We start from the raw sequence: 16,449 nt of genomic DNA on the forward strand, positions 1-16,449 counted from the left end.
CCCTGAAGAAGTTCCTGGGTTAAAGGAACGAAACGCGTTGGCTGTCCGCTCTCTTTAATAAATAAAAGAAGACTAAGAAACTCTTTGGAATACATATCAATCTGGACTTTGTTTTTTGAGTGCACCTTCCGTTGTGTAAAAAATTCTGGTATTGCTTCGCATCTAACAACGACGGATGTTGGAAGTTGCTGCACCACGTACACAAACTTAGTGTACACAATTAAGAAGATTAACATTTGGAATTTAAGTGCTTAACTGTGGTCCGTCGTTGGGGTTGCTTTGTTTATGTATCGTCGCATTGCTTGTTAGCGGACCCCAAAGCGCTCGCTAACCCCAAATCATCGCATCAAGCTCATCGCAGCGCGGACGCAGAGGGTTCGCCATTTTCCCCGCATCGCATCCGGATCGTCGCTCCCTCGCGGAGCGCCATTTTCTTCATCGCAGCAAGATCGCACACGCAACAGGCTCGGTGCATCATCCTCCCTTCGCGGCAAGGATTTTATCTCATCACCGGCTTAGCGTGAAGAAGTTTGTCGCTTTGTCCTGCCCGCAACCCAGAGCATCATCCTCCCTTGCGGTAAGGATTCAACGCATCGCTGGCTAGCGTGAGGAAATGTATCGCTACAACTCCTTAGCGACATTTTTGTTGCTTTGCTCCAGGAACCAGATTCTTTGTGAGTAAAAGGGTCGCAGAGACCACTGCATTGAACTGAACATAATTTTGTGCACCTTGAACTATTTTTGCAGCATTTTTAAAGTAACCCTATTTTTCTAGTATTGTGGACTTTTACTGTTATTGGTCTTGTGATTAAGTCTATATAAATATACCTATTTTTTATAACTACTTGAGTGGTGTCCATTTGTAGTGTTCCTCATTATATTACTGTGTATGGTCATAAATGCTTCACACACTGCCTCTGAGATAAGCCTAGCTGCTCGTGCTACGTTACCACAGGGTTGAGCAGGGGTTGTCAAAGGGTGTAGGCTGCTTACTCTGACTTAGGAAGAAGGGTCCCTACTGGGACAGTGGCCAGCCATTGCCAACTAGAGACCCCCATTTCTAACAGAGAGGGTGTAGCCACCCTTTCCCGCCTGAACTCTCATTGGTGGGCTCTGATTCAGACACTCCCCTAATCTCTGGATAAAGGTGGGTGCAGGGTCCCCAGAGCCTCAGATTAATCTTGGACTTCAAAGACTTGAACCTTCGACGAGCTGCCACACAGCTGAATGAAGAAATCTCCCTTGGGGTAAAGGAGTTACCCCCCTGCTTGGCAGGCACCTGAAACACTGCAAGTGACCCGGTTGGAACTCCGCTGCTCCTACGGACATCGAAGACTTCTACCTACTCTGTGGTAGGTTTCCAAGCATCCCAGAGGCCAGTGAGTGTGCACAGCAAAGCTCAGCACCGTGGACCCAGTGGGTGCCAAGATCCCCAATACCCCAGGACACCGGCCACCTCTTGCACAGCACACGACCCCGACCAGTGGGGAAGTTGTGCTTTGGCCCATTCTTGAGCCAACCTCTCAGCATTACTTGTGCCAAAGGACGATACTCGAGCCCGCTCCGGCGACCCGTGGGCTCATCTTTATGCACTCCAAATTGCTGCCTCCCACGGTCCCTTGCCTCTCGACTGATGGGCCCTAGCGGAGGTCAAGCTTTACTTTAAAGGGCTTCCCTGGTTGCTCCAGGCCTACTCTACCGTCTCCTCGCTGGAGACCTCGCCCAGACCTTGTGGGTCTGCACTGTAGCTTTTTTGTGATCCTTGCGTGGGTTGCGGTTGCCAAGGCTTAGTGGATCCAATCCGGACACTAACACCGCAGCGGCCCTCATCCTTCGTGGGACAGTCGCCCTCCAGAAGCTGGCCTTCCTTGAAGCCTCCTGGACCACGTGGCTGCTGATCCAAGCAACCCGACTTCCACCTGAAAACACCCAACATTGAAGGGCTCTATCTCCTGAGCTCCCTGGTCACTGGCAAGTGACCCAGACTCTGTCCCCTCTGCTTTCAGATCCTTACCTTCAAGATCTACAACTACAATCTGCACGACATCGACGACGCTTCACGCCAGCAGCAGTTCTTCACCTTTTTCCATTGAAAACGAGATCGCGCCCCAACATCGGAAACGACCTATGCACCCGGCTTCCCTGGGGCAAGTAACAGTGGTACCTCGGTACTGTCGTGGGTGTGGGCCCTTCAAAAGCTTGTAAATTGTAAATTGATACTTGTATAGCGCACTACTCACCCACAAGGGTCTCAAGGCACTTGTACGAATACCGCTGTGGAACCCATCCTGGCTTTCCCTGTGAGGCGTCCACTCCTGGGCACCCCCAAGGTGGAGGCCAGGCATCCTTAGCGTTGTGGGGGCCGTTGTGGAGATTAAGCAAGCTATTGCCCAGAGTTGCAGAGTGGGACTCCATGATTGGAATGGCACCGAGGCGAGAATTATCAGGTCCGTGGAATTTTTGAGCCCAAGACCCGCCGAGGCAGGGAATTGAACCCTGGTCCCGGGCTAGACCTCTGCATCAGGGTCTGCCGCTCTAATCATTGAGCCACACTTCTCCACTCCAAAGCTTAACTCTAAGCTCCTGAACTCGAACTCCTGCTAGAAGTGTCCAGATTCTTGTAATTTCCAACCGCGACAATTCCCATAGAGTTTAATAGAGATCCCGACTGTAGTTTAAACACTGCACCCGTCTCCCGTCGGTCCCCTTCCTCACTACCTTGGGTGGTTTCGTAAGGGACCAGCGACCCTAAGTGCCCTAGGCACTGTCTGCAGAACTGTTGTGGTTCTTATACCACTTTTTTAATATATGGTTTGGTCCACCCCCCCGGGCCCTGTGATTCCAGTGCTATTTATTGTTGTTTAAATGCTTTATTGAACTGTATCTTTACCTCCAGCCTCACAAGAGACTAATGGGATTTGTTCTTAGAATAAATACATATATTTTGAATATATACCTGTGTGGACTACTCTTTCATTTGGTCATTCAAGAGGTTATCCATGGTAAAACAATAAGCTTAACACTCCTTCAAGACTTAGCCTGAAGGCTGCTCTCCACAGCTACCACTAGGATAGCTTTCTTTAAAGGTTGTCTTTTAACCTATCACCTTAAGAGTCGAATTGGACTGGTGCAAGGTGTCCCCTATAACTAGTGGACAGCATATGCCAGGCCAACTTCTCACATTGGTGTGCAGCGGTTGGATTCAAGCTTGCCATTGTTTTACCAGATAACAAATTGAATTTCTAAAGTGAAAACCACTTTGGTACTAAAGGTACATATAAATTCAGCTTAGAATACAATAAGTTCTACTGAAGTTAGGAGTTGTGTGTAGAGGGCTTAGCACACCTTGACTACAACTCAAGAAAGGGTTCAGTAGGCCACACCTAGTGTAGGTAGATGCAACAATCCACTACACTAGAAATGTCTTCAGGATCAGGAGCCCATAAGGCCCTGGAAGGACCTTCAAAGGTCCCAGTCGACAGATATGACAATCTCACTTTTGCTGAGCTTAGGGAGATGTGTCACTGCTAGACATTTGAAGACAACCAAAGGTGCCAACACACAACGTCTCAGAGAAATTCTGCTCATTGCAGACTTCAAGCAGACTCTAGTGTCTGATGGGGTAGACAGGTTGGGTGGGCATCCCACGGAAGAGGACACCCAGGTGGTGGACTCTGATGAGGACCAGGAAGAGGATAATGAACTTGACTTGGAAAAAACAGACCACTCTATACATGGAGGTGGAGGCCCAAGGAGTACCTCCTCCATCCCTAATGGGAGAGTGGTGGATCCAAACAGAAGGAACAGATCCCCCTCCGAGGAGTCTGCCCATTCTGAGAGATCCAAAAGGACCTCTGCCTCTTTTCAGAGAAGAGACTCCTCCCAAGAGAGGAAATGCAGACTGATCCAGTTTGAGCAAGCTAAGCTTCAGCTCAGGAGAGAACAGCTAGCATTAGACAGGGAGTCCCTGGAGCTTCAGAAAGCTTCAAGAAAGTGGGGTCTAGAGACCCCTGGTGGCAGTAATAATACCCCTAGAGTTAGAGAGAAAGCTCCTGACCATAGGAACCTGCATAAGATTGTGCCCCCCTATAAGACAGGGGATGACATCCATAAATGGATCACTGCACTTGAAAGTGCCTGTAAAGTTCAAAGGGTCCCAGTAGATCAGCGGGCAGCAATCTTATGGCTCTCCTTTGCTGACAAAGGCAGAGACAAGCTCCTCTCTGTTAGGGAAGAGGATGCAGATGATTACTATATCTTGAAAAATGCTTTGATAGATGGGTTTGGTCTGACCACTGATCAATACAGGTTAAAGTTCAGAGATACCCAGAAAGCACAAAATCAAGATTGGGTAGACTTTGTAGATTGTGCTACCAATGCTCTGGAAGGTTGGTTAAATGGCAGTAAAGTAAATGATTATCAAGGATTGTACAATCTCATCATGAGGGAGCAAATTCTTAATAACTGTCAGAATCAATTACTGCATCAGCACCTGGTGGACTCAGATCTGACCTCTCCCCAAGAATTGGGAAAGAAGGCAGACAAATGGGTCAGAACCAGGATCAAGCAAAAGGTCCCGCCCTTGGGGGATGCAACTAAAAAGGAAGATGCCAAAAACTCTGAGAAGGGTGGGGAAAAGGGAAAAGACCAGCAGTCTTCAACAGGCCCCCAAAAAGTAGCATCTGAAAATTCCCAATCTAACAAAGCTAAACAGCCAAGGAAGACATGGTGTAAAAACTGTAAGCAGAAAACCCATTGGACTTCAGACTGTAACAAGGCCAAAGACTCCACCAGTACCACTACTCTTGCCCCTAAGGCACCTGTTCCCCCTAGTCCAGCTATAGGTGGTGGTACACAGAACAAGGGCATAGTAGGGTTGACCCTGGGATCTGGAGAGGACTCTGGCCTAGTCAGAACACCTACTCAGGCTGTGTTGGTTTGTGATGGGGACCTGTCCCTATTTGTGAGTCCCAGTGGTCTGGGCAAATAGAAACAACAGCCTAGGATAAATGGAAGGGAGTCTCTAGCATACAGGGGCTAGTGTCACCATGGTGACTAAGGACCTTGTGGATCCTAGCCAAATCATACTTGGGGAAACTTACCAAGTGACCAATGCGAGCAATGTCAGTACTAACCATGCTCTGGCAGTTGTTAACTTCTCTTGGGGAGGGGTAACTGGCCTAAAGAAGGTTGTGGTGAGTGCAGACCTACCAGTAGAATGTTTGCTAGGTAATAATTTGGAGAACTCAGCATGGGCTGAGGTGGGGCTGACTACCCATGCAGCAATGCTGGGTATCCCTGCAGAAGTGTTTGCCCTGACAAGGTCAAAGCTAAGCTGACAGAAACTGAACAGGCCTTGGATCCTGGAAAAAAGGACCAAGGACCTCCCAAGAGGAGGAGTAGCAGGCAGTGCCTTCCCCCCAGGATCAGTCTAAAGAGACTCTTTTAGCAGAAGAGGATCTGACACCTGAAGAAGGAACTGTCTCATATGAACTTGAACCTGATCAGGTTGAGTTCTTGGGGACAGGGGGACCTTCTAGGGCAGACTTGAGCCTGGAGAAGCAGAGCTGCCTCACTCTTGAACCCCTCAGGCAGCAGGCGGCTGCTGAGGCTGCTGGGAATGCTGGTGGAACCCATAAGATATATTGGGATGATGAACTCCTTTACTCTGAGGGTCGATACCCCAAGCCTGGCACAGCCAGGAGGTTGGTCATACCTCAGAAGTTTAGGGGCTTCCTACTCACACTGGCCCATGATATTCCCTTAGCAGGACACCTAGGCCAAAATAAGACTTGGGACAGAATTGTCCCTCACTTTCATTGGCCTCAAATGAGTGAGGACTGTAAGAGTTTTTGTAGGTCTTGCATTACCTGCCAGGCCAGTGGCAAGGCAGGTAAGTCCACAAAGGCCCCCCTGATACCACTACCTGTGGTGGGGGTTCCCTTTGAACGGGTAGGGGTTGACATTGTTGGTCCCCTTGACCCACCAACAGCCTCTGGGCACAGGTTCATTCTGGTGGTAGTGGATCATGCCAGCAGGTACCTAGAAGCTATTCCCCTTAGAACCATCACAGCACCTGTGGTGGCAAGAGCCCTCCTGGGAATCTTTTCCAGTGTAGGGTTCCCTAAGGAGGTACTGTCTGACAGAGGTACAAACTTTATGAGTAGTTACCTCAAGGCAATGTGGAAGGAGTGTGGTGTTAACTACAGGTTCACCACCCCTTATCATCCTCAATGCAATGGGCTTGTTGAAAGATTTAACAAGACCCTAAAGGGTATGATCAAAGGACTCGCAGAAAAGCTCAGGCGAAAATGGGATGTTCTTCTGCCCTGCCTTCTCTTTGCATACAGGGAGGTGCCACAGAAGGGGGTTGGTTACAGCCCTTTTGAACTTTTGTTTGGCCACCCTGTCAGAGGGCCACTCAGTCTAGTGAAGGAGGGATGGGAGTTACCTCTCAAACCCCCTAAACAGGATATTGTGGACTATGTACTTGGTCTCCGCTCCCGGATGGCTGAGTACATGAAGAAGGCGACAAAAAACCTTGAGGCAAGTCAGGAATTGCAAAAAGCCTGGCATGACCCAAAGGCTGTACTGGTGGTGTACCAGCCAGGACAGAAGGTATGGGTGCTGGAGCCAGTGGCCCCAGCAGCCCTCCAAGACAAATGGAGTGGACCCCATACCATATTGGAACAGAAGGGAGAGGTCACCTACTTGGTGGACCTTGGCACTCCCAGAAGTCCCTACAGGGTACTTCATGTAAACAGACTGAAACCATATGTGGACAGGGCTGACATGGGCTTGCTCATGGCAACGAATGAGGGACAGGAGGAGGAGAGTGACCCTCTCCCAGACATGCTCTCTCACAACCCTGATGATGGGTCAGTAGATGGTGTAGCCTTGGCAGGCAGCCTCACTGCCCAGCAACAGTCTGACTGCAGACAATTTCTCCAGTCATTCAGACATATGTTTTCACTGACTCCAAGTCAGACCACCTGGTGCACTCATGAAGTGGACACTGGGGACAGTCTGCCTGTGAAGAATAAGATCTACAGGCAACCTGACCATGTCAGGGACTGCATAAGGATAGAAGTCCAAAAGATGTTGGAATTGGGAGTTATTGAGCCCTCAGGTAGCCCTTGGGCTAGCCCAGTAGTCCTGGTACCCAAACCTCACACCCAGGGTGGCAAGAAAGAAATGAGGTTCTGTGTAGACTACAGGGGACTCAATGAAGTCACTAGGACTGATGCCCATCCCATTCCCAGAGCAGATGAGCTCATAGATAAGTTGGCCTCAGCCAAATATCTGAGCACATTTGATCTGACAGCTGGCTACTGACAGATAAGGTGAGCTGAGTCTGCAAAAGCCAAAACAGCATTTTCAACCCCTGGTGGGCACTATCAATTTATTGTAATGCCCTTTGGTTTGAAGAATGCACCTGCCACTTTTCAAAGGTTGGTGAACCAAGTCCTCACAGTCCTGGAATACTTTAGTGCAGCACATCTAGATGATATTGCTGTCTTCAGCTCCACCTGGGAGGATCACCTGATCCACCTAAGGAAAGTTTTGGAAGCCCTGCAAAAAGCAGGACTCACTATCAAGGCTACCAAATGCCAGATAGGGCAGAGTCAGGTTGTGTACCTGGGCCACCTTGTGGGTGGAAGCCAGGTTCAACCATTACAGAGCAAGATCCAGACCATCATGGACTGGGTTGCTCCAACCACCCAGACTCAGGTCCGAGCTTTCTTAGGCCTGACTGGTTACTACAGAAGACATGGATCCATTGTGACCCCCTTAAATGACTTAACCTCTAAGAGGATGCCCAAAAAGGTTCAGTGGACTGTCAGTTGTCAGAAAGCTTTTGATGACCTAAAACAGGTCATGTGCTCTGCTCCAGTGCTCCAAAGCCCCAACTACTCCAAAGAATTCATAGTTAAAACTGATGCATCTGAGGTGGGGGTAGGTGCTGTATTATCACAACTGAATGAAGAGGGCCAGGATCAACCAGTAGCTTTTATTAGCAGGAGGTTGACCCCCAGAGAGAAACGTTGGTCAGCCATAGAGAGGGAGGCCTTTGCTGTGGTCTGGGCCTTGAAGATGCTGAGGCCATACTTGTTTGGCACTCACTTCATTGTTCAAACTGACCATAAGCCCCTCCTATGGCTAAAACAGATGAAGGGTGAAAACCCCAAACTACTCAGGTGGTCCATTTCCCTACAGGGGATGGACTATACAGTGGAACATAGACCTGGGAGCAACCATGCCAATGCAGATGGCCTCTCCAGATATTTCCACTTAGAACATGAAGACTCAACTGGTCAAGGTTATTTTAATGTCCCTGCGTTTGGGGGGGGGGGGGGGTTATGTAGGAGAGTGGCATCGACTGCATAGTTGCCCCCAACTTTTTGCTGATGTTTTGACTGTTTTCGGACTCTAGCCAGGCTGTGGTCCTGCTATCCAGGACCCCAGCCTATCTGCTTCCTCTCTAAACTGATGTGAGTACCCTAGGTCCCTACCAATTGGACACTGAGGACACCCTGTGAGCCCCTTGTAGATGGTACCCTAGGTACCCAGGGCATGGGTCACTCAGTGGCCTACCAGGGGCTGCAGCACTTATTGTGCCACCCCTGGGACAGCCATACAAACTGACACCACCAGACCACTACTGTAGTCTGGGTAAGGTGGTGCTTGCACCCCTTACAGGGATATAGGTATCCTGTATCCCACTTAAATACAACACATATATCCTCATAGGTCACCCCTAAGGCAGGCCTTGCTAATCCTACAAGGCAGGGTGCTGAGATATGTGTGAGGGGGAACCCCTACATGAGTAGGGCCCCTCTGCAACCTTCGTTAAAACTAGTGCGAGGTTGTTTGTAGTGCAGCCATACCATATACTCTTAACCGCATTATAAGTAATCGCGATAGCGTGATAACTTAAGAGTGGCTGCACAGAACCATGTCGTGTTTGGTGTCAAACATCGTGGAATCATACTCCCAATCCAGCCATGGGAGTGAGGGCATGATTCCCCCCTGCTAGAGGGGTGATATGGTAAAAGCGGCAGATTTTAGACACCAATTTAAAAGTGAACACGTAGTACAAAAGGGATGCTACCCGCCACCCACACGACTCTGGCTGCCTATTGCTGGGCAGAACTCCAGCCACGGCAGCTGGACAATAGGGATCCTGTTGCAGGGAGGTGTTCCCTCCTCCCCAGACAGACTATGTGGATTGGAACTGGGTGGGTGCACCATAGGATGTCTTTCAGACTTGCACGTAGGCTTCTCCAGTGCCTACTTCTGCATACACCGCCTCGAACCGGTTCAGGGGCATCCTGTCCCCTGCCCATGCGTGAAAACACACAAAGGGGAGAGGATGTAGCCACCCTTTCCCGCCTGGGCTCTGATTCAGACACTCCCCTAATCTCTGGATAAAGGAGTGCAGGGTCCCCAGAGCCTCAGATTAATCTTGGACTTCAAAGACTTGAACCTTCGATGAGCTGCCGCACAGCTGAATGAAGAAATCTCCCTTGGGGTAAAGGAGTTACCCCCCTGCTTGGCAGGCACCTGAAACACTGCAAGTGACCCGGTTGGAACTCCGCTGCTCCTACGGACATCGAAGAAATCTACCTACTCTGTGGTGGGTTTCCAAGCATCCCAGAGGCCAGTGAGTGTGCACAGCAAAGCTCAGCACCGTGGACCCCGTGGGTGGCGAGATCACCAATACCCCAGGACACCGGCCACCTCTTGCACAGCACACGACCCCGACCAGTGGGGAAGTTGTGCTTTGGCCCATTCTTGAGCCAACCTCTCAGCATTACTTGTGCCACAGGACGACGCTCCAGTCCGCTCCGGCGACCCGTGGGCTCATCTTTACGCACTCCAAATTGCTGCCTCCCGCGGTCCCTTGTCTCTCGACTGGTGGGCCCTAGCGGAGGTCAATCTTTACTTTAAAGGGCTCCCCTGGTTGCTCCAGGCCTGCTCTACCGTCTTCTCGCTGGAGACCTCGCTCAGACCTCGTGGGTCAGCACCGTAGCTGTTTTGTGATCCTTGCGTGGGTTGCGGTTGCCAAGGCTTAGTGGATCCAATCCGGACACTAACACCGCAGTGGCCCTCATCCTTCGTGGAACAGTCGCCCTCCAGAAGCTGGCCTTCCTTGAAGCCTCTTGGACCACGTGGCTACTGATCCAAGCTACCCGACTTCCACCTGAAAACACCCGACATTGAAGGGCTCTATCTCCTGAGCTCCCTGGTCACTGGCAAGTGACCCAGACTCTGTCCCCTCTGCTTTCACGTCCTTACCTTCAAGATCTACATCTTCAATCTGCACGACATCGACGACGCTTCACGCCAGCAGCAGTTCTTCACCTTTTTCCATTGAAAACGAGATTGCGACCCGACATCGAAAACGACCTATGCACCCGGCTTCCCTGGGGCAGGTAACAGTGGTACCTCGGTACTGTCGTGGGTGTGGGCCCTTCAAAAGCTTAACTCTAAGCTCCTGAACTCGAACTCCTGCTAGAAGTGTCCAGATTCTTGTAATTTCCAACCGCGACAATTCCCATAGGGTTTAATAGAGATCCCGACTGTAGTTTAAACACTGCACCCGTCTCCCGTGGGTCCCCTTCCTCACTACCTTGGGTGGTTTCGTAAGGGGCCAGCGACCCTAAGTGCCCTAGGCACTGTCTGCAGAACTGTCGTGGTTCTTATACCACTTTTTTAATATATGGTTTGGTCCCCCACTGGGGCCCTGTGATTCCAGTGCTATTTATTGTTGTTTAAATGCTTTATTGAACTGTATCTTTACCTCCAGCCTCACAAGAGACTAGTGGGATTTGTTCTTAGAATAAATACATATATTTTAAATATATACCTGTGTGGACTACTCTTTCATTTGGTCATTCAAGAGGTTATCCATGGTAAAACAATAAGCTTAACACTCCTTCAAGACTTAGCCTGAAGGCTGCTCTCCACAGCTACCACTAGGATAGCTTTCTTTAAAGGTTGTCTTTTAACCTATCACCTTAAGAGTCGAATTGGACTGGTGCAAGGTGTCCCCTATAACTAGTGGACAGCATATGCCAGGCCAACTTCTCACAACTCTGCTGCGCCGACTTCCCTGATGCAAGGACTTTGCATCGCACTTTTCAGCCCTTTGGAACCACCAATGCGCGACGAATGTCCAAGCAATGACATCGCATTTCACAGCTCCCCGGAACCACTGCTGCGCAGCGCATATCCTCGCCCAGACCTTGCATCATCTCTGCTAGGAGACTTATCCTCAACTCGGGATTCCGCATCCCTTCCCAACCAGGATTTAGGGTACTCTTATTCAGCAGGCCTAACTGGCTTCCTGTAGACGGCCCGTGCTCCATTGTAGTCGGCCTGAATTTGTGACTTTGTCATGGTCCAGTGTGACCAGATAACCACAGCTGGTGCCTGGTGCTTTTTGGTGCTATTTCCACCAAAATCTTTAAAATTGCATATCTCTGGTTCTACTGATTGGAATTTTGTCATTTTGGTCTTGATTTATTTATTAAAATGTACTCTGCTTTTCTAAATTGATGTGCTATTTTCCTTATGCTGTGTTTTCACTTCATTACTATTTAAAGTGCTGCATAATATTTTCAAAGGTTAAGACTGACTGCCCTGTGCCAAGCTACCAGAGAGTTGAACACAGGTTAATTTGGGGGTTTGCTTGTGACTTCAAGGATTGTGGTTGCTGCTTGAGTAGGGTTTCACCCCCCTTAACCAGAAACCCAATTTCTAACAGCCAATCTATTACAGCAGTAACAATGTTGCTTTTTCAACTGCTGCTTTACGCATCTACTGTGTTTAATAATAAAAAATAATAGAGCGTGAGAAAATCTACATGCAGAACATTAGACATCTTTTAAACCTACAGTCAGCAACTCCTCAAAGTAAATTCAGTTTAAAACTGAACATAACACCACTGGTCAGTTTTCAGAGAGTCGCGACAATCAGTTACATGTGCGACCTCCGGAATGCTAACAGTTCAACGCTAAAGGGATTTATTTTTAAAGAATTAGAAAGAAACAAATATAAAAGCTTGGACCTGAACTTGGATGATATCAGTAACCTTGATCAGACAGCACCACCTTCCAGACTTAAATGTGCTCATACCCCATTCAGGATGACAACCACTGTAAAAAAATAATCCCCAGGCAAAATGACCGAGGAAAAGAAAGAAACACTAGCAAACTATAAACATTCTGAAGTTTGACAACTCTTACTTCAACTGTAAGAAACCCTGTCACGAATCAGGCCTTGAGGCAACAAAAAAAGGAAATATTTGAGATTCAGCATATGCCACACTCCCCTGCCCCAGTTTCAAAGATCTTGGAATCCTTACTTTAGAGGCAGAGGTGCCTGTAGGCTGTGTGGTTACAAGGCAGAAACCATAGGACATATCACCCGTACTTGTCCCAAACCGTTAAGTTTAGGGCTAACATCAGGACTGTTATAGCCGTGCCTAACTAATGTTTTATGAATCAATTTCCATCCTTTATCAGTGCTTTAATAAAATATGTAGATCTTGTTTATAGTATGCTGAAATAGCTTCCTACATAAAGTTTACTGATGTATATGTTTGTATAGGTTTTTAAAGATAATTTATAATTTGTTAACAGTTTCCTACACCTAATCAAAATGATGTTCTCATTTGTAGTGGTCTTTAATTTACTATTTGTTTCAGATAGTTTTTAATTGATACAAGTGTCCTCATTTGATAAATACAATAAAGTCACTCACATACAATATTTTCTTCCTTATCCCGATGTGACTGTCCCACAATCTGACAGATGTTTACCTTTTATTGTCTTGATCTTCTCCTTTATGTAAGCATGCTGTGTGTTGAAGCACTCCAGAGTGCTTTCCCTTACGAGATATCTAATTTCTGGTTTGCGATTGTTGACTTTATCACACCTAGGAAGGAAAGAACATTGAACAAAACTCCATCACTGCTCTACGGTCTGGAGAGATCCAAAGTGAACTTAAAGGGAGGAAGAAGAGTTGTAGCAGACAGGGCGGGAAGAGGAGTGAGAGAACTTCTAATAGAATATTCCAAGACAGAGAATGTCTATTGCACAATAAAATGGAGGAAAGAGAGAACTTGCAGGAGCAAAGATGAGCAGGTAACCTCCACTGTGAGATAAAGAAGAGTAAAGACCTTTCAGAGTAAGAATGGACAGGAAGCTGCTACCGCAAGTTAAACAGGGGACGAGAGACCTCTTAGAAGTAAGGAAGGAAAGGTACCTTTGCTGTGTGAGAGACAAGGAATGAGAGCCACCCATTCGTAAGCAATAAAACCTCCAATATAAAGTGGACGAGCATGAGGTGGCAGTTCAGTGAAAAAACTGAACAGAACAGCTCCACTACCAGAACTCTTACACGCACGTTGAGCTAGATCTGTGTTTAATAGTGATATTTCCATTCTAGATTTTCACATAGTGAGTTTTCACGAAAAAGTGAGCTTTACCTGTCCATAACACTCTGTACATCCTAGAAAGAGAGAAACACAACATTAACATCAGTTTCACTAAATATTTGACTGTGACATCAAACATGGTAGTGCCCTTATCTCTAATTATATGTGGGGGTGTTTTTTTGATTTCATGTCTCTGATGCAGAGAGGCCATTTGATATGAGTAGCATTACCTCATATGCTATACCCCATGTGGCCAGGGTCCTCCCACTGTAAAAAGGGCAAGACAGAGGTAATGTAATCCACCAAAGATAGAATTGGTTAGGTAGATATTAATTATGGCCACTACAAGGTCACCAACAATACATTAGAACACAGAGGAATATGTAACTTACTTGTAACATTGGGTCTCTGATATGGGCTCTTCTGGAACTGTGCACAAGGACAGGCTTTGCGACACAGGCCACTTTTTGCCCCGCTATCAATCTCAATAGACATAGGGTCTTAAAACATCTCAATGGCCAGTTCGGGAATGCTGCTGGTTTCTCTACCGTCATGAGATCACATGTAGAGCTGTTGTGGTTTTGAGACAATTTATTAGTCTCCTCAATCTATCCACTGATTCCACAGTGTTCAGTCTTCACAGACAGGATGTATCTGAGATGAGGTAGATCTCACCTTTCTTTGATGCAGTTTTATATAGCGCTAACTCGACCCGAAGGTATCAGGGTGCTTTGCATGAGCACCAGTTGCGTTACACAAGGACACAATCATTTCTAGGCACAGGGAGTTTAAGGGAATTGCCAAGAATCACAGGATGTTTGAGCCTCCAGTGAGAAGTTGGCCTGGTATATGCTGTCCACTAGTTATAGTGGGCACCTTGCACCAGTCCAAACAACCCTTATTGATGATTAGGTTTAAGACAACCTTTACTGAAAGATATCTTAGTGGTAGCTATGGAAAACAGCCTTCAGGCTAAATCTTGAAGGAATGTAAAGCAGCTTGGTTTACCAGATTATAACCTCCTGAATGACTAAATGAAAGAACCACACCAGGTATATATATATATATAAAATAAATGTATTTATTTCTTAACACTCTCTACTAACCTCTTTATGAAGTTAGAGAGCAAGGCACACAATTACATAGTTATTAAACGACAGTCAATAGCACAATATACAATGGGCCCCAGGGGGAGACCAAACCATATATTAAGAAAGTGGTATAAGAACCACGACTTGACTAAACACAGTGCCTAGAGCATGTAGAATCGCTGGGATCCCAAGGAACCACCCAAGGCAGTGACACAGGAGACCCACGGGGGATGTGTGCAGTGTGAGAACACAGCCGTGAGCCCTGTACAATTCAATCGGAAAGTCGCGGTTGGAACCTTAAAGAATAAGGACACTTAGGAGAGGACTTTGTGCAAACCCCTTTAGACTTAGAGGGTTCTAGGGCCAACACCCATGGGAGCACCGAAGTACTCGTGTTACCTCACCCAGGGAAGCCAGGTGCATAGGTGTCAAATAATGTCAGGAATCGTCGTTGATTTCAATGGCAATGTGCTGCAAAGTGCTGCTGCCGTGGAAAGGAGAAGTGTCCGGGTTGATCCAAGCCTGGATCGAAGATGTGTAGAACCTGAAAGCAGAGGGGACAGAGTCTGGGTCACTTGCCAGTGACCAGGGGCACGATAGACGAATGCCCACCGATGTCAGGTGTTTCAGGTGCGAAGAGATGAAGCTTGGCTCTGCAGCCACGAGGACCAGGAGGCGTTGATGACAACCAGGAGCTGGATTCGAGCTTTCCCACAAAGGATGTTGAGTGCTGCGGCATCGGTGCTCAGATTGACCACAACAAGCCTTGGCAACAGCAACACACGCAGGAAGAGTAAAGATGCTTCGGTGTGGACCAGCAAGGTCCTAGGGACTCCCCAAGTAATGGAGAGTCAGGGCACGTCTGGAGCAACCAGGTAAGCCCATGGACAGTTAAAGTACCCTTCTCAGGGACCCACAAGTCGACGGACAAGGGATCGTGAAGGGACCTTGAGTGGAATCACTAAATACCAGCCCACGGGTCACTCGATGAGTGTAGGCCAGTAATCTTCGGTGGAATCACTGCTCAGGGTCTGGACTACAAGTAGCCCAAAGCACAGCCTCAGGGATCGCCAAAACACATATGCTGCTGTAAATGGTCGCGGTGCCCAGGGGGTTCGGGTTGCACGGTCTCCACGAGGGATACAGGCCTCAGACTTGCTGGGCACACAGATCGACCTCAGAGACCACAGGAACCCACCTCCCCTGTTACAATATTCTTCGGAGTCCTCAGGAGCTTCGGAGAGGCAAACCGGACCGATGCGTCTTTGGAGCCTGCCAAGCAGGGAAGTAACTCCTTTACTCCAAGGGAGATTCTTCAGTCATCTAGTTCAATGTAGATCGTCGAAGTACTGGTTTCTATAGCAGAGTTTCGTCTAGGTAATATCTAAAGTCCTGTAGTCAGGGGTTCCTACTTTATACCCAAGGAAGGGGTGGGACAAACTCTGGGGACCCACCTATGGGAGGGTCAGGACAGAGGGGTGGCTACACCCATATCCTTTGTCCAGTTTTGCGCCAGAGCAGGGGCTGGTAGCCCCTGCAACCGGTTTTAGCTGGACTATGCACAGGGACACCAAATGTGCCCCCAGTGCAGACTTCAAAGCACTCTTGGAGTGCACCCACCCAGCCCCAATACACTAAAGCCTGTCTGGGAGGTGGTCACACCTCCCTGTGACAGGAAACCTATAGTCCAGGCCTCCCCTGCCGGAGTTTCGTCCAGCAGCAGGAGGGCAGACTCGTGTTTGTGGCTGGCAGCATCCATTTTGTGATGCCGGGGCTTGCAAAGCTGGTACCGGGTGTACCGGTGCTGTCATATTTCTCCCTCTAGTGTGGAATCATACCTCCCACACCAGTTACTGGTGTGGAGGTATGATTCCAAGGTGTTTGACACCAAACATGACATGTTTCCATGCAGCC

At 48.2% G+C, this 16,449-nt stretch overlaps 1 protein-coding gene across 1 annotated transcript in view; it reads right to left on the bottom strand.

Moving 5' to 3' along the window:
• LOC146869482 (zinc-binding protein A33-like) overlaps positions 1–16,449 on the bottom strand; it is a 66,728-nt gene that overhangs the window by 34,539 nt on the left and 15,740 nt on the right. Inside the window, exon 2 of the mRNA XM_085637053.1 lies at positions 12,827–12,942. Coding sequence (XP_085493179.1) covers positions 12,827–12,942 — 116 coding nt within the window. The remainder of the gene's footprint in view (positions 1–12,826; positions 12,943–16,449) is intronic.

The sequence above is a fragment of the Triturus cristatus genome, chromosome 1_1, assembly GCF_964204655.1.
Source record: "Triturus cristatus chromosome 1_1, aTriCri1.1, whole genome shotgun sequence".
In the NCBI taxonomy this organism is placed as follows: Eukaryota; Metazoa; Chordata; class Amphibia; order Caudata; family Salamandridae; genus Triturus; species Triturus cristatus.